Source organism: Gorilla gorilla, chromosome 2 (assembly GCF_029281585.2).
Source record: "Gorilla gorilla gorilla isolate KB3781 chromosome 2, NHGRI_mGorGor1-v2.1_pri, whole genome shotgun sequence".
In the NCBI taxonomy this organism is placed as follows: Eukaryota; Metazoa; Chordata; class Mammalia; order Primates; family Hominidae; genus Gorilla; species Gorilla gorilla.
Window position 1 is genome coordinate 206,387,938 of NC_086017.1, and position 26,975 is coordinate 206,414,912.

Consider the following 26,975-nt stretch of genomic DNA (forward strand, 5'->3'; position numbering starts at 1 on the left):
CTGTAAACGAAACAAAATGAAACATGGAGTTTGTCTCACCTGACACTAACTAGAAAGTAACTAACTTAAAGATGGTCTTGTAGAAATCTTTCCTTTAATTATTTTTCTTTGAGCATTAATAATCCATCATCAATTAAATTTTTCTTACTTTTATTATTGATTTTGTTTTCATTTTTTTCCACTGACATCTTCTATATCAGATCTAGTTTACTGGTATTTTAAATTCTAAATAAACCATAAAAAAGTTGATTTTACTGCTCAATACCAAGAAAACAGATTTCTTAAAGCAATGCCAGAAGGCATCCTGTGCATACTTGTATTTCTATATTCAACTTCAGCACTCTCCTTTTATTTTCAGATAACTACACAAAAAGTACCACTGACTTTATAAGAAAGTTGAGTTGCAGGAATGTCACACTCAACTCTTTTAGCATGAAGAAATAAAAACTGGTTTAATATTTGAGTTATTTTTAAAAATATTTTCAAAGTAAGTTTAGCTAGGCTTAGACAATTTAACAGGCAATGCAAGTGAAGTTTTAGCATCTCGTGACAGAGAGGGAAGGCTGCCTTGCAGTGACTGCAGTTGGAAAGTCTGTAAGACCAAACACGCATGTTGACACTAAGGTGCATCCACACCCTCTGCCCCACAACACACACACAGACACACACTTTTACAGGGAGTTGGTGGTATCCTAAATGTAATTATGAATAGTGTTTTGAATTCTAACTAAAGGCCACTTTTAGCTTAGTTAAGGCCCTAAGAGATTCAAATTTTTATAAACTGGTTCAAGGAGCATAGCTTTCAAAGATCTGAAAAAATAACAAAATACAAACCTTAAAATCTGAAGAACATTTTGCTCTTCAAAAACAGAAGAGGAATTTATCTGCACAATTATTAGAACAACTCAAAAGATTTGTTCCAATACAATGATACCTTGCATAAACCAACACCCAAGCCATTGTATAAAGTGGAATTAATTTTTAATTTTTCCCCTGAGGTACCTTTTGTTGAATGGTGGAATGTTTTTGCTCCATTTCTCTTTTCTCCTTTGCTGCATCCACAACCAGTCGATCCAACTGTAAAAAGGGAAAAGAGAAAACTGCAGACTTAAAAAAAGTATGGATTAGTTTTTCAAACCATATTACAAATCATTTCACAGATAAATAAAAAATCACTCAATTTAAGCTTATTTAAAAAGGTTTTGGCTAAATTTTGAAGTAGAAGTTCATATTTTTTTCTGCCATCAAGTTCTCTTTGAGAAGATCCATATCTCCACTAGAAAAAAAAAATTTCCAAGAATAGTCATGGTGCCATACATATATGATTGCAGGCCTTGTCACAGGTACCCCAGTGATACACGTTCAATCCCTGAATAACAAAAATGACTCTAGCTTAAACTCCTGCTGACCCACTAAGCAAATTCTGGTAGTTAAAATCAAAGACACGAAGAAGACACTAGTGACTTCTTTCCCAAACAGCAAAAAGCAGTGCAGCTAAACTAGTATTAACCAGCTAACCTAGCTCTCACAAATTCACTCTAACAGTGACTTGCAACCATTCAAGATGCTTCTTCATGTTTTCAGGTTGGCTCCCTAATGTCATACTCAAATCTAAAAAGAAGAAAAAATAATTCACGAGATAAAAGAGAAAGCTAAAAATAATAATAATAAAAGAACAGTAATCATTCATAAGACCAAGGTAGGAAATCGGCAATTCTTAAGGCTCATTTTTAAAAGCTCAAAAAACTTAATAAAACTATAAAACCCATCTGGGCGCAGTGGCTCACGCCTGTAATCCCAGCACTTTGGGAGGCCAAGGTGGGCGGATCACGAGGTCAGGAGTTCGAGAACAGCCTGGCCAACATAGAGAAACCCCGTCTCTCCTAAAAATACAAAAAATTAGCTGGGCATGGTGGCAGGTGCCTGTAATCCTACCTACTCGGGAGGCTGAGGCAGCAGAATCGCTTGAACCCACGAGGCAGAGGTTGCAGCGGGCCAAGATCGCACCACTGCACATTAGCCAGGGTGACAGTGCAAGACTCCATCGACCCTCCACCAAAAAAATATATATATATGTATATATATATAATCCATTTTTTTCTTGTTCCTTGGCATTAGAAAGGATATCCATCATGAGGAAGTATTTGATTTACAGTAATATGTCACGAGAAATGCACTGGCTTCTTGAAATCCTATTTGCTTAACTAACAATAATTGGGTTATACATTATTAATTATGTGGGTTTCATTGTCTAGACTATGATGATGCCTTTCCAACTCTGAACCTCCATCACCTCTAAATGATTGACACATGTTCGATAAGTGAATAAATTAAAACATACATATCAGATCAGCAGGAATATGGAGAAAGATAAGCCTTAAATGTCTACACATTTTAAGTTATATTTTCTAAAAACTAAATTTTTAAAAAGCCTTTTTCAAAAAAACTATTTGATCCCTTATCACAAATGATGTTTTTTCTACAGAAGAAGAATTCTAGTCACAGATAATATTACTAAATAGTAATAAAGATTAACCAAAAAAAAACCCACAATGAAACAGATCTATCACTATTATAAAGTACGTGACATAGGTGGCAACTATGCTACTCTATGATCTAATACACACATACCTTAGTGACATGTAGCATTGATTTAGTGGGTAATACTGTACATGGTGCACTAGAAAAATATATTCTCACAGAAGTTTCTTATGCGGAATGAGTGGACTAACCATCCCATGGGTTTTATGGCTCTGAGTGGCATATAAATATTATTCATTCATTCAGACTGAAACGCAGTACAAGGTAGCCCTCAAATTCAAAATATTTACAAATATGCACGCATATACTTTACATATGAATTCTGCAATGTAGGTGATGGTCTTCTGCCTAATTGGTTAAGAAATGTCTCTTGCGGCTGGGCGTGGCGGCTCACGCCTGTAATCCCAGCACTTTGGGAGGCCGAGATGGGCGAATCACGAGGTCAGTAGATCGAGACCATCCTGGCTAACACGGTGAAACCGTGCCTCTACTAAAAATACAAAACAATTAGCCGGGTGTGGTGGCGGGCACCTGTGGTCCCAGCTACTCGGGAGGCTAAGGCAGGAGAATGGCGTGAACCCGGCAGGCGGAGCTTGTAGTGAGCCAAGATTGCGCCACTGTACTCCAGCCTGGGCAACAGAGCGAGACTCCATGTCAAAAAAAAAAAAAAAAAGAAAAAAAAAAAGAAATGTCTCTTGCATCTCTAACCAAAAAAGTGGGGACAATTCTCCCTCTCTGATGGGGAAAAAGAATAAAGAAAAAATATCTTTCATGATGGTGGGGGTTTGGGGGAAGGCATGAGTTGGGGAAATGTGAAGACTGGCAGAGTCTTATCTTCTAGACATGGGGAAATGTATCAGGAAGATAACTTGGAGCAGAGTAAAAAGGGTCCCGTGTTTGTGTTAGTACTAGACATTATCAATGTTAATAGGTTCCTATAAGTAAGCAGGTATCCCTGGTCCTTCTGTGTTTTAAATCCCTTCCACTCCCACAAACCTCAGATCCCATCACTTCTCTTTCTCCTTTTCAACTTCTCCCTCTTGAACTACCATCTGCTTTTAAGTTGGTGCAAACCATTCTACCTTAATAAAACCGCTAACCCATACTCTTTTTCCAGCTACCAGATTCTTTCCCTCTTTCCTTCATAACACAACTTCTTTAAAATATTACCACCTTCTGTATCTGCCCATTTCATATTCATCTACCCACTGTAATTCCGCTTCTACTGCCTGGGTCCCCAGCTCCATGGAAACAGCATCTCTGACATAGGTAACAACTTTTTGCTGCTAAATCCAACAGGTATTTCTCAGTCCTAGGTTTACTTAACTTTCTAATAATTGAAGCTGATAACCACTCCTTCCCTTTGAAAGACTTTTCCTGGCCTACAATGCCAGTCTCCTGTTTTTCCACTTCCTCACTCATCTATGTCCTAACACAGCTTCTCTTACCCTAGCCATCTCAAAAGTTAGTCTTTCTTATGTCCCTGCCCCAAGTCAGCTTCTCTTTTTACTCAATACCAGTGGACCTCAGCCTTAACTTACAAAATGAAAATCTTCATGTATGGTGTCTAGGCAACTAGATTTTTTTTAAATAGCTCTATGATTCAGAGATATCTAACTCACCCCCCATCAACTCACCCACTCTTGTGGTTGCAATCAGCAACTATATGCTACTGATTCATTTAGTCTATCTCCCTCTTTTGAGCTCCGCATATATCCACTTAGACGTCTTATCCTCACAAATCAATATATTTAAGTATGAATTCATCACGCCCTTCCACCCTCGAATTGGCTGTATATTAACCCTCAAATCTAACCATTTCTATCTCTACTGCCATGACTTTAGTTTCAGATGCCATTATCTACTAATTATGAAAAGAATATCGTAATTGGCCACCTCCAACCCGGCCATCTTATCCACTAGGCACTATAGGCTCTAGGGCTTAGATGTTTTTCAAGGACCTGCAGACTTATTTGAGATCTAGAGAGGGGGTAAACCTATAAAACTAAAATGATTAAATGTTTTAAAAACACATAATTTTTTCAGCTAGTCAACTGCAATTCAACTCATACTGCTTTTATAAATTACACTGAACATAAGATGAGAGAGCAATCTAATATTTGATAGTGTGTGAGAAACCTAGGAAGGTCTCTCCTTACCCCCAAGTCTGGCTTACATGTCCTGTCTATATGTTCCTGCAACAATTTGACCCTTCCCTATATGGTGGAAAAGGCCAGCTGTCCCTCAATATCTATTTTCTCCTTCTTCCTTAACAATGGAACCCCTAAATTCTAGCAGGTCACGTGGCTACCTGGCATTAAGGTTGATTTCCCTTGCAGCTATTGTGACCCTGTGACTAAGGACTTGGCATTGGGATATATGTAGAAGTGATACGTACAATTTCTAGGAAACGTGCTTAAAGAGAGAAAACATATCTTTCATTCTCCTTTCCTTCTTCCTATTAGCTGGAATTTGGGTATGACAGCTAAAGCTTGATTAGCCACTTTGAACCATGAGGTAGAATCAAAAAAACATAAGCCTGCACTCCTGCTAACCAAGTGGCCACCATACCATGTCTTTGACTTTACATAAGAGAAATAAAACTCTTTTTTAAATTACTAGTATTCTTGGTTTTCTATCACTTGCAAACAAACCTCATCCCAACTGTTACACACACACAAGGTATTTAGCACAGAGATTAAGAGTGTGGTGACTTGTTGGCTTCTCCCAAGAGACTAAGTTCTGTAGAGGCAGAAAACAGAATACATGTAATCCACGGCATACACCCTACATGTCTTTCCCCCGTCTCAACACACACACACACACACACACAAACCACAACTCACATATACTCTGGTCAGTAAATGCAACTCCCATTCCACTCTTACCTTTTTCCTTAAACTCAATTTTTCTTTTCCTTTTTTTTTTGAGACAGAGTTTCCCTCTGTCACCCAGGCTGGAGTACAATGGCCTGATCTTGGCTCACTGAGAACTCCACCTCATGCCTCAGCCTCCCGAGTAGCTGGGACTACAGGCATATGCCACCACGCCTGGATAATTTTTGTATTTTTAATAGAGACAGGGTTTCACCATGTTGCCCAGGCTGGTCTCAAACTCCTGGCCTCATGTAATCTGCATGCCTCAGCCTCCCAAAGTGCTGGGATTACAGGCATGAGCCACCATGCCTGGCCTAAACTCTATTTTTCATCATCAATCCCCTCCTCTTGGAAACTAAACTGAGACATCTTGAGAAAGAAAATCACCTAAAAATCGACAGTGTTAAATAAAGAATGTTCGTCAATAAAAAACAATGTCCCCCGAACAGATCTAATATAATGTTATGATCAGACATGAAAAAATAATTTGAATATAATGACATTTTTATACATATAAAATTTGTATGTATATGTATAGAACTATTACACATAGCCACCAGGCACAGTGGCTCACGCCCATAATCCCAGCACTTTGGGAGGCTGAGGCAGGCAGATCACGAGGTCAGGAGATCGAGACCATCCTGGCTAACATGGTGAAACCCCGTCTCTACTAAAAATACAAAAAATCAGCCGGGCATGGTGGCGGGCGCCTGTAGTCCCAGCTACTCGGGAGGCTGAGGCAGGAGAATGGCATGAACCTGGGAGGTGGAGCTTGCAGTGAGCCGAGATCCCGCCACTGCACTCCAGCCTGGGTGACAGAGCAAGACTCCATCTCAAAAAAAAAAAAAAAAAAAAAAAAAAAAATACTATTACACATAGCCATAGATAGGCCACATGTGACTGCATGAAATGAAAAAGTTCCCAAGAGCTCTATAATTTTAAGATTCTAAAATTTTTTTATTCAAATAACAAGATACAAGTTTTCAGGAAATAAAAAAGAGCTATAACTCAACTGAAAAGCAAATTGGAACAATAACTCAATTATCCAAATGTACAAAATTTAAATATAAGTCCAGTTATGTAGACTGCAAAACAAACACTTTGTTTTTAAATTCTCCTTTTCAATACCTTCACATGCAAACTATAACATAAGGTTCTTTTTACCTTTGATTTCATTTTTTGGGTATACCCAAAACGTAAACATTTGGGTATTTAACCCATATATAAATCTGCTATAGCATCCAACTTCATTCTTCATTAAGTAAATAAAACATCAAGTCCTCCTTGATATGGTTTGGCTGTGTCCCCACCCAAAATCTCATCTTGAATTATAATCCCCATAATCCTCATGTGTCAAGAGAGACAAGGTGGAGGGAACTGAGTCATGGGGGCGGTTTCCCCCATGCTGGTACTTGTGACAGTGAGTGAGCTCTCACGAGATCTGACGGTTTTATAAGTGTTTGGTAGTTTCTCCTGCGTTCATTCTCCCCTCTGCTGCCTTGTGAAGAAGATGCCTTGCTTTCCCTTTGTCTTCTGCCATCATTGTAAGTTTCCTAAGGATTCCCCAGCCATGCAGAACTGTGAGTCAATTAAACCTCTTTCCTTTCTAGATTACCCAGTCTGAGGCAGCTCTTTATAGCAGTGTGAGAACAGACTAGTACACCTCCAATATGCTAAATTTCTTTAAAAATACAAATACCAGTGTATAAAACAGAATCAAGAAATATACTGCAACATTACCTGTGCACCAAGATCCTTCATGTAGGGTCCAAGTTCACTAAACAGATCATATCCTTGATGAAAGAAGGCCAAATGGGCATACATAAATGACAACATCTAATAGGGAAAAAAAGATGACCGTTTTAAAATCTATTCCTAGATAGACATTCTGAAATATTTTTTATATATATAAATAAAAGACAGGGTCTTGCTCTGTCGCCCAGACCTGGCATGCAGTGGCATGGACACAGTTCACTGCAACCTGGACCTCCCAGGCTCAGGTGATTCTCCCACTTCAGCCTCCTAAGTAGCCGGGACCACAGGCATGTGCCACTATGCTTAGCTAATTTTTTTATTTTTGTAGAGACAAAGTCTCGCCATGTTACCCAGGCTGATCTCAAACTCCTGGGTTCAAGCAATCCTCCCACTTCCGCCTCCAAAAGTGCTGGGATTATAGGCGTAAGCCACCATGCCCAGGTCACCAAATCTATTTGAAAATTAAACTGAATCATCTGTTTTAAAAGAGTATTTCAAAAATATTTTCAAATACAATGAAAATAAATTTTATTTAAAAGAAATTTCCCAGTGGTTTAAAATTTTTAAAATGCTCAAAATTTTAGTTGTTTAGACTATATCTAGGTGATCAAAATGTATACAGCAGATTCAAATAATCCAATTTTCAATAACTCTACTATCTTCCTAGGTCCATTATAAAGTATTTATGTGCTCCTTCAACCAAGCTCACTGACAAACCTTAAATTGCAAAAAAGACAAAAAGATAAGAGAAATATAAAGTGCTCAAAATAAACCACAAACGCTTTACAATCTACGAGAGCACAAGCACAACCTAAAGTAGGAGAACGCTGAGTTTTTCTCTCAAGATACCAAAATAAAATGAGCCAACCAAATTTGCCAACATGGAAGTTTCTTTACATTCATTCCACAAATCTAAAAAGCTGACATTAATGGGCAGAGATTTGTCCAAGTTTTCCTATATCTTACCTATTTTAAAGAGAAAAATCACCCTCATTTTAATTAAGTTTTTACATGGAAGGAATTATATAATTAAATGAATAATACTGAAAAAATATTCTAAACATCCATATTATTTTCAACAAGTGGCATCTGTTCAATTTTCTGAAGTCTAAAACAGGTCATAAAGTCCTTAATACTCAAAAATCCTCCAAAAAAAACTATTTTCAAAAAAAAAAAACCATTAAAACACAGAGGTAAAAGGATAAAACTTAGAAGAGGAAAATTATTCTGGAATTAGGTAATAGTGATCATTGAACAAATTTGTGAATAAAAATCAATAAATTATTTTAAAAATTGATTAAAAATTTAAAAAGAGGGATGGGATTAATAGCTAGGACTCATAAAAATATAAAATATGCCTGTACATCAAAATGCAAAACGAGCATATTAAAAGACAAATGATAAACTAGGGAAAAACCCATGACAAAGAGTTAACAGACTTAAGATGTAAGAGATGTTACAAATTGACATGAAAAAGATGAACACTCCAACAGAAAAAGAGACAAAGGACATATGAGGTACATAAGTGGCCAAAAAACACAGAAAAATGTTCAAACTCATTTGTATTAACAAAATGCAAAACTGAATAATGAGATCATACTTTCTATCCAACAAACTAGGGGCAGCATGGGGGAAAAACTGCAATGCTCAGTGTTGGTAAAATGTGGAGAAATATCCATTTTCACACAATATTAGGGGAAATATTGTATAACCCTTGAAATCTGATGATATTTTTCTAAAGCCTTAATCCTTTGACTATGTAATCTCTTGTTTATACATAAATCTATCCTAAGAAAATAATAAGATTATTCATTGGAATGATCAGGACAATGCTATGTTTTAAGGTCAAAAACAAGGAAATTATTTGAATATTCATTAATAGGTGAAATTAATTTATGGTATATTCCTTCAAGGTCAGTAAACTACGACCTGCAAACTTTATCAGGGCTCACCACCTGTTTTTTGATAGTCCACGAGCTACTAATGGTTTTTACATCTTTAAATGATTTAAAGGCAATGAAAATATATGAAATTTATGATATGTGAAAATTATATGAAATTCAAATTTCTGTGTTTATAAATAAAGTTTTATTGGAACACAGCCATAGCCATTCATTTACATACTGTCTCTCTCATTATAACAGCACAGTTGAAAAATTCCAACAGAGACCATGAGGCCTGTAAAACCTACCATATTTACTACCAAGACTTTTACAAAAAACATGTGCCAACCCCTAGGATATTCAGGTGGTAGAATTCTACCTGGCCACAAGAGCCATCATTAAATAAAGGATATTTAATGACATATAACTTTGCAGTGTATTAGTGAAAAAAGAAAGTTATAAAATAGTATGTAGGAATGATTCCCATTAAAAAATTAAATGTGATTTTAAAAGGCATATATTCAAGTTCATGTACACACACATACACACACATGCACGCACACAGAAAGAGAGAAAAAGACGAAGATGTATGCCAAGATATGAATAGTGGCTTCCCCTTGGTAGCAGAATTTCTAAGTAGTTTTTATTTTTCTTCATACACATTCTAATTTTCTACAATTAATACACATTACTGTCAATCTCGAAAACAAGTGGGGTATAAATATTATCTTTTAGAAAACAGGAAGTACAATGTGTTTACCTGATAAGATATAACACAAATATATACATAAAATTTAGAAAAAAGCTAGGTGGGGACAAGAATCTAAGGCAACTTAAGCATAGCCTTTTGGGGAAAAAGTCAGTCAGTAAGTAATTCAGAGTTGAGAGATTATTACTAAGGTTATCAAAATATAAAGAGTGCTATGCCATACCACATCATGCCCTGCCCACTTCTGTGTTGGCTTTTTTTTTTTTTTTTTTTTTTTGAGACAGAGTTTCACTCTTGTCACCTAGGCTGGAGTACAATGGCGTGATTTTGGCTCACTGCAACCTCTGCCTCCCGGGTTCAAGCAATTCCCCTGCCCCAGCCTCCCGAAGTAGCTGGGATTACAGGCGCCCGCCACCACACCCAGCGAATTTTTTTGTATTTTTAGTTCAGATGGGGTTTCACCATGTTGGCCAGGCTGGTCTCGAACTCCTGACCTCAGGTGATCCACCGGCCTCAGCCTCCCAAAGTGCTGGGATTACAGGCATGAGCCACCACACCCGGCCTTCCTTAGCTTTAAGACCAAAAATAGGGCTCCCCACCGCAAAAAAAAAAAAAAACATTGTCACGTGGGTGAAGAGGCTCAAGGAAAAAAGTGATCCCCAAATTTCATCCCACTGGTTTTGTAACTGCATACCGAAGAACAAACCAAAAGACTGACTCACCATCAACTTTAAGGGAAAAATTCTCCAAATGATACTATTCATATAAATCCTCAATCTCAAATATTTTTGAAGTCCAAATAATGCCAAAAATTATAGAGAAAAATGTAAATATGTTGAAAGAGGCTGGGCAAAAAAATTTTAAAGCAAAACAAGTGAGAAAAAATTAAAAACCTAAGTGTAACAGTTTTTTATGTTCATAACTTTCTAAACAAATTCTGAAATATTCTCACAGGTTTTTATACCAAACATTTTTAGTTATTCACCAAATGGTACTGGGCATCTAGTGCATGTAAAGCAACATATGAGGATAAAAGAAAACAAAAACATAACAGTATAGAGTCTACCTTTATGGACCTCACAGTGTATCAACAGATGAGACACACAAACAACTGTAACATGAAGGAGACAAAAAGAAGTCCAGTGCCACATAAGAAACACAAATGAAGAACAAAAAGAAGAGCAATTATAAACCTTATCATGTATACAGCAGATGCTCTTTCAACACCTAAATACGTACATTTAGTTTCATATTAAAATATTTAAACATCATTTCAATTAATATCTTACTGATTTTAGGATTTCTGATCTCCTTTTTGATTGAAGAACATTAATCTGAGGGAAAACACACGTGGTTAATCACCCATGCATTATTTTAAAGCTAATCCATAATGCAATATTGTAAAGCTTATTTTAATGGTTTAATACTTTTCGAAAAAGCAAATAAAAACAAAGCTCAAGCTTTTTCATCCTTCAACTATCCTTTTGCAAAACACAGTTAAGACAAACATTCCAGTGAAATTCTCGTACATTTCTGAGCTAAAAGAAAAACTGGTTATTTAACCGATATTAGAGTGATGGAACTATTTTGACATCTGAAGCTCTGGGAATTCCATCTTTTTCCCACCCTCTTTATCTAATTGCTCATCAAAGTTTCACATACAACCTAAATGCAAATTCTCAGCACTTTACCACTACCACCATCATGTCTTTTCCAGACTGCTGCAATAGGCTATGAATTAGTCTCTTCTCTGCTTCCATTCTTGACTCCCTACAATCCATTATACACAACGGCAACCAGTCATCTTTTTTTTTTTTTTTTTTTTTTTTCTGACACAGAGTTTTGCTCTTATTCCGCAGGCTGGAGTGCAATGGCACAATCTCAGCTCACTGCAACCTCTGCCTTCTGGGTTCAAGAAATTCTCCTGCCTCAGCCTCTCGAGTAGCTGGGATTACCGGCATGCGCCACCACGCTCGGCTAATTTTTTCTATTTAGTAGAGACGGGGTTTCTCCATGTTGGTCGGGCTGGTCTTAACTCCTGACCTCAGGTGATCCACCCGCCTTGGCCTCCCAAAGTGCTGGAACTACAGGCGTGAGTCACTGCGCCAGGCCCATCTTAAAAAATTATAAATAAGATCATGTTACCTCTACCTTAACACCCTCCAACTTCCTTCCATGGCCGGCAAGGCCCAGTGTGATGTGGCCCCTACCTACCTTACCTCTTCAACCTAGTTTTCTATTACCTTCCCACTTTCTGTACTCCGACCTGAGCCCGGGGCCACTCCCACCTCAACCTGAGCCCGGGGCCACTCCCACCTCAACCCGAGCCCGGGGCCACTCCCACCTCAATGCCTTTGCACTGGCTGTTCTGTGCACACGCCATGATGTTCTGCCCAGATGGGTATCAGGCTATCTCCTACCAATCAGGTCTCTACTTAAATACCATCTCCTCACAAAGGTCTATGGTAGCTTCTTACACACTGTCTAGTACATCAACCTCATTTATTTTACTCAGAACATTTATAACTACATTATATTTTCTGATTTGTGTCTTCTCCCTAACCGAAGTGTAAATTCTAGTGAGACCAGGGTCTTTGCCTTATTCCCAGCTGTAGTGGCACACACTAAGCACTCAATAAATATTTCTTAAATAAATTAACAGGTTTTGTTTTTAGAGACAGAGTCTCACTCTGTTGCCCACTCTGGCCAAAGTGCAGTGGCATGATCAGATCTCACTGCAGCCTCGAACTCCTGGGCACGCAATCCTCCTGCCTTAGCCCCCAGCAATGCTCCCATCTCAGCTTCCCGAGTAGCTGGGACTACAGGTGCACACCACCAGACCTGGCTAATTTTTTTTACTTTTTGTAGAGATAGGTTCTCACTGTGTTGCACAGTCTGGTCTCAAACTCCTCGCTTCAAGCAATCCTCTTGCCTTGGCCTCCCAAAGCGCTGGGATTACAGGAATGAGCCCCTGCACCCGGCCAGATTTTAAGTAAATGTTTTAATTGGACTACATTTACTGAAAGATCAATAAATTAAAAGATTTGCCTTTTAGAGGATCTCTCCCAACTCTAGAAATTCACAACAAATATTTTATTTTTGTCTGTTATTATCTATCAGCTTAATGAAATGTTTAAAAAAAGAATCATTCACTCTTTGCCAATACTGTCAAAAGATTATACAATATCTTTTTAATATGTCCTTCCCACTGAATTCTGTATTTTATCAAATAATTTTAAAGCACTAAATTAAAAAAAAAACACAAAACAGAACAAGAAAAATCTAAGTAACTTTACTTAACCATAAGACTAGTTTCTGGCTGGGTGAGGTGGCTCACGCCTGTAATCCTTGCACTTTGGGAGGCTGAGGTGGGCAGATCGCTTGAGATCAGGAGTTTGAGATCAGCCTGGCCAACATGGTGAAACCCCGTCTCTACTAAAAACACAAAAATTAGCCAGGCATGGTGGTGGGCGCCTGTAATCCCAGCTACTCGGGAGGCTGAGGCAGGAGAATCACTTAAACCCTGGAGGCGGAGGTTGCAGTGAGCTGGGATCGCACCACTGCACTCCAGCCTGGGCGACACAGCAAGACTCCTTCTCAAAAAAACAAAAACAGAAACAAAAGACTAATTTCTTCTGCATGTATTTCAAAGCCTATTCAGTTTAGAGAACTACAATATTCACTTTCAAATGCTCTAAGTAAAGAAGAAGCTGCAAATAGCCTACTACTCAAACACTGAATAATGTTAAAATGCCTGTTTTATATGTCCTTTTTTCTATTTGAAAAAATTAAGTGCTATATAAAATTTTTAAATTTAAATGTTATATATAAAAATAAAATGCTATATAAAATAGGATTTTTATATTATATAATATTTAAATTATATAGCATTTAAATTATTGGAGGAAAAAAGTAAACTCAAATATTTAGAGTAGTTAAGCAAGACAAACTTTATACATTTGGATATCTATTACTTACTATTCTCTAAAGTACACATAAATGAAATAAAGGCCATAAAATGATACAATAATTCCCATCAGAAAAATCAAACAAACTAATAGTTATTTGTTGGGGGTGGTGGGCATGAGGAGGCAGTGTGAGGATTCCTAACTTACATACAGACACCCAAGAAAATAATGTGTAAGTTTAAAAATAATGAAAATTTTAGCTAATCCTCCCAGTATAAAATTTGTAACATTAAGCCGTTCACTCTCTCAAAAAACATTTACTACATATCTATTTTCTAACCACTGGACTAGAGGCTAGGGATACAATCTAGAAATAGAAAAAATATATAAATAAACATTTACAATAAACGTGTAAGTAGTCTAACTGCAATGTGTACAAAAATACGGCAACACAGAGAAGGCAGAGGCAAAAATTATTCCTTCTGGCCTGGAGAAGTCTGAGTAACCCGGATCACAAAACAGAGAGTGAATTAGTGACAGGGCAGGTAAAAGCAATGCAAGGCAGACCAATTTCATGAGAAGACTTTAATACTCCAGACAAGAAACAGTAAGACTTAGTTAGGGCTGCAGCAAAGGTGAAGAAAGAACCAATTTAAGAGGTACACAGGAGGAATTTTCAAGACATTTTGGCAACTAGATATACTGGCTTACAATGAGGAGAATATCTGATATAATTCTCTCATTTTGAACTTCTATGGGAGTAAAAAAGTGACACCATTCAATTAGATAAGGGCAAAAGGGAAAGAGAAGCCATTTTGGAAGATAAGAGATTTCAGTTTTGAACACAATGAGAACAAAGTACCTCTGGGGAAAAACATTTGGTCATCTACCTATAATAACAGGTGGTGAGTCAAGCAAGGGGCATGATGAGACTGACAGAAAACAATAAAGTAAGCAAAGAAAAGAATAAAACCAAAGATGAAACCCTAAAAAGGAGAGTGAAAAGGCAGACAAAGGAGTGAAGCCCAAGACAGAACTGGAAAAGAAATAGAAGTTGGGAGGAAGACCTAAAAGCAGTTTCAGATAAATCAAGATAAAAGAATGTTTCAAGAAGGAGAGTGTGGTCCACCACTGCAGTAAAACAGAATAGTCAAGTTGGTTAAAAACTGAAATACGTCTAGTGAATAAAACCTCTGCATGAGCCATTTCAGTGGGTTAGGCAGGGTGAGTACCCACACTACAGCAGAAAATGGTATAATGTGAGGTAGGTAACAGGACCCAGGAAATACACTACTCCAGTCCAGTATCCTTTCCTCCAAAAGTACAGTCTATTCATTTTAAAAATTTAACTTCCCACTTACTGAACAGGAACTTAATAGAAAAAAAATTAAAGTTAATTTTCTATTGTTTTGCCAAGTTACCTAAGTAATTTTTAATCACTAATTTCTATTTGGTTACTTGCATTTTTTCTTAAGAAATATTCTGTGATCATTGTGAAGTAAACAATCTCTGAGGACAACCACTATTGTTTTGTAAAAGGAGATTTATATAAGGTAATTCCCTAAGCATTAAAGTTTTTTTAGGTTTTAAATTCCATGATATATAGAAACACGCAATATAATATGCCTTCATTTCTCATGTTTCAAATACCTTTGGAGACCTATCACTTTCAGCTATAAATTAGACTGGAAGATCACCAACACCAACTTTCAGCTATAAATTAGACTGGAAGATCACCAACACCAAGCAACTCACCAAATACAGATTTCTAGTTTTTGGGTTTTTTTCGTTTGTTTGTTTTTCTGTGTGGTTTTTTTTTTTTTTTTTTTTTTTTTTTGAGACGGAGTCTCGCTCTGCCTCCCAGGCTGGAGTGCAGTGGTGCAATCTCAGCTCACTGCAAGCTCCGCCTCCTGGGTTCACGCCATTCTCCTGCCTCAGCCTCCCGAGTAGCTGGGGCTACAGGCGCCCGCCACCACGCCCAGCTAATTTTTTGTATTTTTAGTAGAGACGGGGTTTCACCGTGTTAGCCAGGATGGTCTCAATCTCCTGACTTGTGATCCACCCGTCTCGGCCTCCCAAAGTGCTCGGATGACAGGCGTGAACCACCGCGCCTGGCCCAGATTTCTAGTTTTTAAAAGCAGCACCTAAAGCAAAAATATGATAACACTACTTCTAGAAAGATTTTTCATTTGGCAATATGGTGAACCTTAGTACCTCTAAGAATCTAATCTAAAGAAATAAGAAGTGTAAAGATGTTATTATCACTCACAATTATTGAAAATTATATTTTCCCTATTGTCAGTAAAAACTTGAACACCACAAATGTCTTTTACAGCAACTTAGAAGGAACTAGGGGCCCTTATCCTAAAGGAAGTAACACAGGAACAGAAAACCAAATGCCATGTGTTGTCACCTATAAGTAGGAGCTAAGTTATAGGTTCTCAGGGGCATACAGAGTGGTGTAATGTACACTGGAGACTCGGAAAGGGGGGAAGGTGGGAGGGAGGTGATGGATGAAAAATTTCCTGTTGGGTCCAATGTATACTACTGGAGTGACAGATACAATAAAAGCCCACACTTCACCACTATGCAATTCACCATGTGACCAAAAACCCACTTGTACCCCTAAACTTATTGAAATAATAAAATGGTATAATAAAAGATAGTTAAATTGACATAACAACTCCAGAGAATAACATATAGCAACTAAAAATGCTTTTTAACATTTTAAAATGGGAAATATAATGTTAAGAGAAAAGAGGCAGAACTCAGAACCAAAGGAATATATATCCATACACACATAGGTACACTAATAGCTACACAGATGGAAATTTTCCACCTAAGATTATGTTTTAACTTTAAGTTCAGAGTAAAAGTATTTATTCTTCTTAGGGCGATCACTCAAAAGTAACAACCTGTTTAGTAAGCACCGTCTGAAAACATACACAGTAAGAAACTATATACCTGAAGCACATAATCGAGGGCTATGTGTCGAAAACATTTTCTTGTTGCTGTCAGAATGTTGGTGGCTTCTTCAACTTCATGTTGTTTGTTTCTTTGTACTTGGGCATTTTTTACTAATGCATTTTCTTTTTCTTCACTGACTTTTTCGAATTGCTTCTTGGCATCTTTGAATTTTCTAAGATCTCTAAAAAAGAAAAACTTAGTGAAACTTTTATAACTTGCTTCATTAAAAAACTTTAGCAGGCTGGGTGCGGTGGCTCACACCTGTAATCCCAGCACTTTGGGAGGCTGAGGTGGGTGGATCATGAGGTCAAGAGAACAAGACCATCCTGGCCAACATGGTGAAACCCCGTCTCTACTAAAAATACAAAAAAATTAGCTGGTCATGGTGGCATGTGCCTGTAGTCCCAGTTACTCAGGAGGCTGAGGCAGGACAATCACTTGAATATGGGAGGCGGAGGTTGCAGTGAGTTGAGATCACACCACTATACTCCAGCCTGGCGACAGAGCAAGACTCCGTCTCAAAAAAAAAAAAAAATTTAGCAAAATAACATTTAGAATTGAATTCCTATGTTCCTCCATTTTTTGTTTCACCTCACATTGAAACACATTCACTCTTCAAACTAAAATATGTATTGTTTCTCAATTTTGTATAAATCCTGATAAAGTCAGCTAAAATTTCATTATTTAAATCTACATAACTTGAGATGACAATAAATTATCTAATTAACATTACAGAAACATAAAGGAAAGTTAATTGTTTTTCTAAAGACAAATTCAGGGACATGTACCATTATTTAACCAAATGATTTTTAAACGGTAGTATACATAAGAATCACTATAGGGCACTGGTTAAAAATGCAAATTCCAGAGCCCTTTCCGAGAGATTATGATTCTTTAGCCCTCGAGAAAAATCCTAGAAACCTGAGGAGTTTTTTTTTAAGACACGTCCTTGATTTTACTACCATGGGTGGTCTACAGACCACACTCTAAGAAACAACATTCATTTCTCATGCTGTGGCATGATCATAGCTCACTGCAGCCTTAAAGTCCTGGGCTCAAGCGATCCTCACACCTCATGCCTTTCAAGCAGCTGGGACAACAGGCACATGCCACCACACAAGGCTAATTTTTATTTTTTATTTCTGTGGTCTCACATTATTGCCCAGGCTGGAACACATCAATTTCTGAAAGAATCGTTACATCAGCAAAGAATAACAGTATCCCTTTTAATAGTCTGAAAATCTGAAACACTTGGTTCATTAATGATCTTAGTCACATAACATCCCTTTGCTTTTATTTTTCTACTAGGGAGCTAGGTAAAATAACTTGAAGACAAATGATTTTATAAAAACCATAATAAAGTATATATAAGAAAGACATTCAACTCTTTGAAAGATGCCATAAACTGTTATGTGTGCATTCTATGAAGACATTCTGAGTGTTCATCACAAAGTAATTTATAAAGAATCTGGCTGGGTGCACTGGCTCATGCCTGTAATCCCAGTGCTTTGGGAGGTTAAGGTAAGAAAACTGCTTTGAGGCCAGGAGTTTGAGACTAGCCTCAGCAACATAGTGAGACCTGCCTCTACAAATAATAAAAAATAAAAGATAAATTAGCCAGAAGTGGTGGTCCACGCCTGTAGTCCTAACTACTCAGGAGGCTGAGGTGGGAGGATCACTTCAGCCCAGGAATTCGAGGTTACAGTGAGTTATGATCAAGCCACTGTACTCCAGCCTGGGTAACAGAGTCAGACCCTGTCTCTATATTTAAAAAAGAAAAAAACAAAAGAAAAGAAACTGTAATACATAACCTCCAGAACAACAAATTCTAACCTATTAAAACAGTGTACTATCTTAATGAGATCTAACACCATTGTACAGCTCTATTATAACAAACTTTAATTTTATATATTCCCAGCCAGGAATCAAAAGAGAAAAAACTGTATTATTAATGTGAAAAAGAAAAACTTTCCTAATATGGAAATTTCTGATTTTTAAAATTTCTAGTTCTATTTTATTTCACAAAGAAAATGTGAGGTGACACAAAATACTCGTAAGTCACAAAAATCATGTACTTTTTTTTTTTTTTTTTTTGAGTTTCACTCTTGTTGCCCAGGCTGGAGTGCGATGGCGCGATCTCAGCTCACTGCAACCTCCACCTCCCGGGTTCAAGCGATTCTCCTGCCTCAGTCTCCCGAGTAGCTGGGATTACAGGCATGCACCACCCCGCCCCACTAATTTTGTATTTTTAGTAGAGACGGGGTTTCTCCATCTTGGCCAGGCTGGTCTCGCCTCCTGACCTCAGGTGATCCACCCGCCTCGGTCTCCCAAAGTGCTGGGATTACAGGCGTGAGCCACTGCGCCCCGGCCCAAAAATCATGTACTTTCATGGCTCATTCTCGTATATTCCATTATCTTCTCTTCAAAGAAAATACCACATTGAAACAATGGAAAACATAGTTTCAACTACAATAACTAATAGTATTTCAACCACTTTTGGGGTTTGCTTTGATGGTGAAAGAACGATTAGATTATTTACATTAAAAATATTTTTTAAACCTATAGCTACGTATCCTAGCCAAGTATCTTCCAGAACACGTATTTGTGGAATAAGTGATTCACTGAAAGACATCAAGTCTAATTTACTTATAGAGTAATTTAGGAAGAAATGCAGCATGCATTTCACAAAGCAAACAAAACGCCAATATTTTCAATAATTCATGGTATATAACTTCTTCCAAAAGATACGAATTCTCAGATTGATCATTAACTAGTTAATTTTCTTTCCTCTTCACTGCAATTGACTTACTCTTTAACAAAGTTCTGAAGCTGTGCCTTAATTGATCTCTGAGTTTGGTCAAACAGGATCTAAAAAATAAAATGTAATATTAAGTGATTAGAAAAGTAAACAAAATAATTTTCTTATCGTGCTATAAATACCACATCCCTCCATCAATTCTTCAATTCTAATACCGTCTATATCTCTTCTTGAAGACTACAAAAGAAATAACCATTTAAAAATAGAACCCAAAACAGATTAAGCCAATTTCATCTCTCAGAAATAAAATTACTTCTATTTACAGAAGAAAACAAATCTGCTTTAATATTTAAATAGAATGCTCAAACAATGGAGCAACATAGTTCCTTAATGCAAATTCAGGCTTTGGAAGACAACCTAAAACAGTAATACAAATTCCACTCCATACATTACAGAAATTATTTACTCCAATATATCACAGCATACCAAATGAAAACAGCTCCAGAAACGCCATATACCTTAGTTGAGGTAGAGGTTACTCATTGGGGAAGACTTGGGGACTTAAATGAATATTTTCAATTCAAGTAAACATTATATCATCCTTTAGGTTAAATAACTGCTAATAGTAGAGACAAGAGTAAAATTTTATTCCTCCAGATAGTATTTTGCCCAACTTAAATGATGCCACATATTTAACACAGATGGCTCTGTATATGATAAACATCAAAATGCTTATCGTGGGGATTCCACCTTTAATAATTTACAGATATACTTCATTCAGAGTTTGAAATAAAGTTAGATGAACAGGCAGAAATATCAATATCCAAAAGAAAATCCTCCATTCTTTTACTAATTGAAAACAATACCACAATTTCATTATCTCTGAAGCTCTGTCTTCTGTTTTCTCCTGAATACTACATACACACATTCCCCAGGAATCTGGACTTTTCAAAATCTGTCAATTTACTTCCAGAGAGAAATTAAATTTTGTCTGTATTATGTTAAACTCAAAGTACTAAACCCAAAGTAAGCAGAAGAAAGAAAATATTAATAAAGATCAGAGTAGAAGTCAACTAAACAGAAAATAGAAAGTTAATAGAGAAAAATCAAAGAATCAAAAAGCTGGTTCTTAGCGAATATTATAAAATTGATAAACCTCTAACCACAGTGATCAGAAAGAAGACGCAAATTTCAAACATTAAGAAGGAGAGACGCGTCTTTATCATTGATTGTATATATATTAAAAAGGTAATCTGTGAAGCTAAGAAACAACTGTAGGCCTGCAAATTCAACAGACGAAATGGACACATTTTGTGAAAGACAAAAACTCAATCAAGGCTCAATCAAGAAGAAACTGATACCCTGAACACAGCTTAAAAGACAGAGTCTATAGTTTAAAACCTTCCATATCATATAAAGTTAAAATTACATGAACATGAAATATAACAATCCCAATCCTAGGAATGTGGCCAAATGAAATTAAAACTTATGTTCACACAAAAACCTGTACTCAAATGTTTATAGCAGTTTCATTCCTAATTGCCAAAATATAGAAAATACCCAAATGTCTTTCAACCAGTGAATATAGAAACAAACTATGATATATTCAAACAGCAATAAAAAAGAATGATTATTAATACATGCAACAACATAGGTGAATCTCAATGCATTTTGCTAAGTGAAACAAAATTTGTAGGGCATTCAGGAAAGTGCAAGACTGAAGGGATGAAAAATCAGCGATTTCCACTGATAGGAGGAGGATGGAAGGGTTAATAATGGGGCAACATGAGGGCTTCTGGGGAGTTGATGGAACTGTTGTGCATCTTGATTTTGGTGTGGAGACCCAACTGTATGCATCTGTCAAAACCCATGAAGTTATATGCCACAAAAAAAAATCAATTTTGTTATATTTAAATTTAAAAATAACTTTAAAATATGAAGAATGACAGTGTAAATATTAAACAATAGATTTTTAAATGAATTAAGAAGAAACAAATCGCATATTAACAGGTTGATTGAAAGGACACAGAAACATAAAACCAACGAAAAGAGAACATCCAATCTTCTCAGGAACACTAACAACATTTAAGAAAACTGACCATATAGTAGGGCATCAAGCAATAATATGACATTATATTAAGTTACACTACAAAGTATTAAAAAGAAAGAACTACTGAAACAGGGAACAATACCGATCTCAAAAATGTTATTCCAAGCAAAAGAAGTCACACATACACACACAGACACACATACACGCAATATGATTCCATTTATATGAAGTTACAGAAAAAGCATAACTACTTTATGGAAGAAAATTAGAACAGGACTTGCCTTTGGAGGTGTGGGTTGGGACTGTCTGAGAAGTGGTATGGGAGAACTTTCTGGATAACGGTAATGATCCATATCTTAAAAAGGATTTGACTTACATAAGTGGATGGGCTTGCCAAAATTAACTTAAACATACAAATAGGGTTTTTGCATTTAACTGTATTTAAACTTGACCTCAAGAAATAAAATCAGGGCCAGGCATGGTGGCTTATCCCCATAATCCCATTACTTTGGGAGCCCAAGGTTGGAGGATCCCATGAGGCCAGGAGTTCAAGATTAGCCTGGGCAACATGGCAAGACCCAACTCTCTCTATATATACATTTTTAAATGAGCCAAGCATGGTGGCACACACTTGTAGTCCTAGCTATTCAAGAGGCTAAGGCAAGAGAATCACTTGAGCCCAGGAGTTCAAGGTTGCAGTGAGCTGTGATCACGCCACTGCACTGCACTCTAGCCCAAGCAACAGAGTAAGATCCTATCTCGAAAGAAAAGAAGAAAAGAAAAGAAAAGAAAAGAAAAAAGAAAACCTGTAAAAAAAAAAAAAAAAAACCTAAACCTGGGAATGTATTTGAGAAAGAAATGTTCTTTTGTCTATAAATTATTTTTAAATGCATTAATAATATTGAGGCATGGATAGAGGGAAGGATAAATGAATAGATATGTGATAAAGCAAATGCAGCATAATATACCTTTGGGGTGAGTATATGGATGTCAACTGTAAAGCTGTTTCAACTTCTAATTATAAAATATCAGAAAGAAATGGCACACATACCTTAAAAAATAAAAAGGAAAACACATCCTACAAAGAAAATACATTAAAAATTAAAAATAAATAAAAAGAAAAAATGTGAAAAACTCCACAAAGATGTCTTCACATCTTCATTGCTGAATTCTACCAAACATTTAAGGTAGAAAGAACAGTACTTCTACACAAACTCTTCAAAAAAAAAATCTATCGGAAAATCTATTCTCTGAGGAAACGGAAGAACAAAACCAAAGACTCTGTAAGAAAAGAAAGCTACGAAGCAATATCCCTCATGAATACAGATGCCAAAATTCTTAGCAATATATAGTAATGACATAATAATACATAGGAAAGAAAATACATCATGACCGATTGGGATATATTCCAGGAATGAAAGATGGATTTAACATTCAAAAAAATCAACATAATTCACCATGTTAACAGACTTAAAAAACAAACTGTATGACAGACACAAAAAAGCACTGGAACAAAAATCTTCCCTTCCTGATTTTTAAACACTCTCAGGAATATAGACATATAAGGTGCCTTCCTTGGCGTAATAAAGGGGACATATGAAAAATCTGTATCTAACATCCTGGCTAGTGGCAAAAGGCTACTTTCACCCTCAGATCAGGACCAAGGCCAGGAATGCCTACTCATCACTTCTATTTAACATTACACTAGAAATTCTAGCAATGCAATCATACAAGAAATAAAAAGCATACAGATTAGAAAGGAAGAATATAAAATTGTCTTTATCCACAGATGATGTGATCAGCTCTATAGATAACACTATGGAACCTGCAAAAAAAAAACCGCTAAAATTAATAAGTGAGTTTAAGAAGGCTGTAGAAACAAAGTCAAAATACAAAAATCAGTTGTATTTCTAAGACCAGCAATGAACAAATAGAAACTGAACATTAAAAAAAAAAATACTGGCCAGGCGCTGTGGCTCACGCCTGTAATCCCAGCACTTTGGGAGGCCAAAGCAGGCAGATCACCTGAGGTCGGGAGTGTGAGACCAGCCTGACCAACAGGGAGAAACCCCGTCTCTACTAAAAATAAAAAATCAGCCGGGCGTGGTGGCACATGCCTGTAATCCCAGCTACTTGGGAGGCTGAGGCAGGAGAATCGCTTGAACCCGGGAGGCAGAGCTTGCAGTGAACCGAGATCACGCCATTGCCCCTCCAGCCTGAGCAACAGGAGCGAAACTCCATCTGAAAACAAACAAACAAAAAAAGCCATTTATAATAACAAATACGAAATGCTTAAGGATGAATTTGACAAAAAATATGCAAGACTTGCACAGTGATGACTACAAAACATGCTCAGAGAAATTTAAAAAAAAACAAATGGAGACAATCTTTCATGCTCTTCTTTTCTAATTTGGGTCCAGCAGAACGGCTCCACAAAGATGGGCGGCAAGAAGAATCATCCTGCCATCGATAAGGTGACCCGAGGGTACACCAGCAACGTTCAGAAGCACATCCATGGAGTGGGCTTCAAGAAGCGTGGCCCTCAGGCACTCAAAGAGATCCAGAAATTTGCCATGAAGGAGATGGGAATTCTAGATGTGCGCATTGACACCAGGCAAAAGAAAGCTGTCTGGAACAAAGGAACAAGCAATATCTCATAGGTATCCATATGTGGTTTTCCAGAAAACATGATGAGGCTGAACATTCACCAAACAAGCTCTATACATTGATTACCTACGTGCCTGTCACCACTTTCAAAAATCTGTCGAAAGTCAATGTGGACAAGAACTAACCACTGATTGTTAAATAAAGTGAGCAAATGATACACACACAAATAGACAGAATCATGGCCCTCTACTTTGAGTAACACATATACTATTCAGATTAGAAGACTTATTATTAGCAAAATGTTGATTCACCTCAAATTGATCTATACATTCAACGCAATTCCACTCCAAATCTCAGTAGAAACTGAAAAGTTGATTCCAAAAGTTATATGAAAACATAAAGGACCTAAAATAGCCAAAATAACTTTGAAAAAGAGGAAAAGAGTTAGAATACTCATACTACCTGATTTCAAGACTTACTATGAAAGCTACAGTAATCAGTGAAGTATGGTACTGTATAAAGACAGGTAAAGTCTGGGTACAGTGGCTCATGTCTGTAATCCCAACAGTTTGAGAGGATCACTTGAGCCCAGGAGTTGGAGACCAGCCTTGGCAACAAAGTGAGACCCCCCCATCTCGACAAAAATTCAAAAAATTAGCCAGGCGTGTAGCATGTGCCTGTGGTCCCAGCTACTCAGGAGGCTAAGGCAGGAGGATTACTTGAGCCCAGGAGGTGGAGGCTGCAGTGAGTCATTTTCATTTCACTGCACTCTAGCCCAGAAAACAAAGCAAGACTGTCTCAGGAAAAAAAAAAAAAGAAAAAAGACAAGCAAAAAGATCAATAAAGCAGAAATTACCCACGCATATGGTCAGCTTTTATTCATTTATTTTTTTTACAAAAGGTGCCAATAAAGATGGGAAAATGTACAGAGCAAGCTGGAGAGCCACATGCAAAGAATTTAATAATAATAGGAAAAAGAAGAACTTCAACCCTTACCACAGAACATTTATAAAATTTAACTTGAAATAGATCATAGACCTAAACTTCTACAAGAAAACATTGAAAAAAATCTTACTGAATAGGGTTAAGCAAACATTTCCTAACAGAACACAAAAGAAAACTATAAAAGAACAAAATCAATAAACTGACTTCATTAAAAAAAAAGTTTGATCTTTAAAAAACACTGCTACAAAAATGAAAAAGGCAAGCCAAAGCATGGAAGAAAATATCTGCAAAACATACAACAACTCAGTAAATACGAAGATAAAGCCTTTTTTTTTTTTTTTTTTTTTTTAGGACAGGGTCTTGCTCTGTTGCCCGGGCTGGAGTGCAGTGGTGTGATCTCGGCTCACTGCAACCTCCGCCTCCCAGGTTCAAGTGATTCTCCTCCCTCAGCCTCCCAAGCAGCTGGGATTACAGGGGCGTGCCACCACACCAGTTAATTTTTGTACTTTTAGTAGAGACAGAGTTTCGCCATGTTGCCCAGGATGGTCATGAACTCCTGACCTCAAGTGATCCGCCCGCCTCAGCCTTCCAAAGGGCTGGGATCACAGGCGTGAGTCACCACGCCAGGCCGATAAATCCATTTTTTTTCTTTTTCTCGTGTGTGTGTGTGTGTGTGTGTGTGTGTGTGTGTGTGTGTGTGTGTGTGTGTGTGACGGAGTCTTGCTCTGTCACCCAGGCTGGAGTGCAGTGGCGTGATGTCAGCTCACTGCAAGCTCCGCCTCCCGGGATCACGCCATTCTCCTGCTTCAGCCTCCCAAGTAGCTGGGACCACAGGCGCCCCCCACCACCACGCCCAGCTAATTTTTTGTATTTTTAGTAGACACAGGGTTTCATTGTGTTAGGCAGGATGGTCTGGATCTCCTGACCCGTGATCCGCCCGCACTGGCCTCCCAAAGTGCTGGGATTACAGGTGTGACCCACCATGCCCGGCCTAAATCCATTTTTTTAATGAACAAAAGATGACACTTCACCAAAGAAGATCCATAGATGGCAAAGAAACAAAATGCTCAACATCATTACTTATTAATAAGGAAATGCAAATTAAAACCATAAACAATTTTAGAAAGTGACTATGCCAAGTGTTGCTGAGCATGTGGAACCCCTGCACTCTTGTACACTGCTGATGTAAAATGGCACGATCCACTTTGCCAAACAACATTTGTGTAGGTTTTAATTTCTTTACAGATATTAACATTTTAAAGAAATGTAAAACAGTCATGTGCCGCATAATGACATTTTGGTCAAAGACAGGCCGCACATATAACGGTGGTCCCATAAAATTATAGTACTGTATCTGTACTGTACTTTTTCTATGTTTAAATACACAAATATCTACCATTATGTTACAAATGCCTAACGTATTCATTACAGAAACATGCTGTATAGGTTTGCAGCGTAAAAGCAATAGACTACACCACGTAGCCTAGGTGTGTAGGAGGCTACACTGCCCAGGTTTGTGTTAAGTACATTCTATGATACTCACACAATGAAGAAATCACCTAACAACACATTTCTCAGAATGTTTCACTGTTGTTAAATGATGCGTGACTGTATTAAAAATTAATATAAACATTAATAAATAAAAGAAATTAAATATTTCCTTATTTTCTCTTAGCAATGGCTTACAGTCTTCACTTTAAAAATAGTAAAAATTTAAGCATAACACTATCTTACAAACTAGCCGTTTTACACCTGGCTATTCACATAAAGAAATAAAACTATATGCCTACACAGATTTTTACATGTATTTTAATAAGCATTTTTATTTGTAATAGCCAAAACCTAAAAACAACCCCAAAGTCCATTGCAGTAGCTTTAAAATATGACAACAAATTCTTTAACACTGCTTTCTTCAAAAGCAGCCCCAATTCTTTGCTCTTTGAGTGTGGGCTAGATGGAGTGACTTACTTCTAGCA

At 37.2% G+C, this 26,975-nt stretch overlaps 1 protein-coding gene across 17 annotated transcripts in view; it reads right to left on the reverse strand.

The window, feature by feature from the left end:
- ACAP2 (ArfGAP with coiled-coil, ankyrin repeat and PH domains 2) overlaps positions 1-26,975 on the reverse strand; it is a 177,290-nt gene that overhangs the window by 51,686 nt on the left and 98,629 nt on the right. For all 17 annotated transcript variants that reach the window (XM_031007305.3, XM_055382698.2, XM_055382700.2 and 14 more), the window contains 5 exons: positions 19,449-19,507; positions 16,637-16,820; positions 11,054-11,098; positions 7,158-7,253; positions 1,003-1,077 (listed from right to left, as the gene is read on the reverse strand). In XM_031007305.3, the coding sequence (XP_030863165.1) occupies positions 1,003-1,077; positions 7,158-7,253; positions 11,054-11,098; positions 16,637-16,820; positions 19,449-19,507 (459 nt within the window). The remainder of the gene's footprint in view (positions 1-1,002; positions 1,078-7,157; positions 7,254-11,053; positions 11,099-16,636; positions 16,821-19,448; positions 19,508-26,975) is intronic.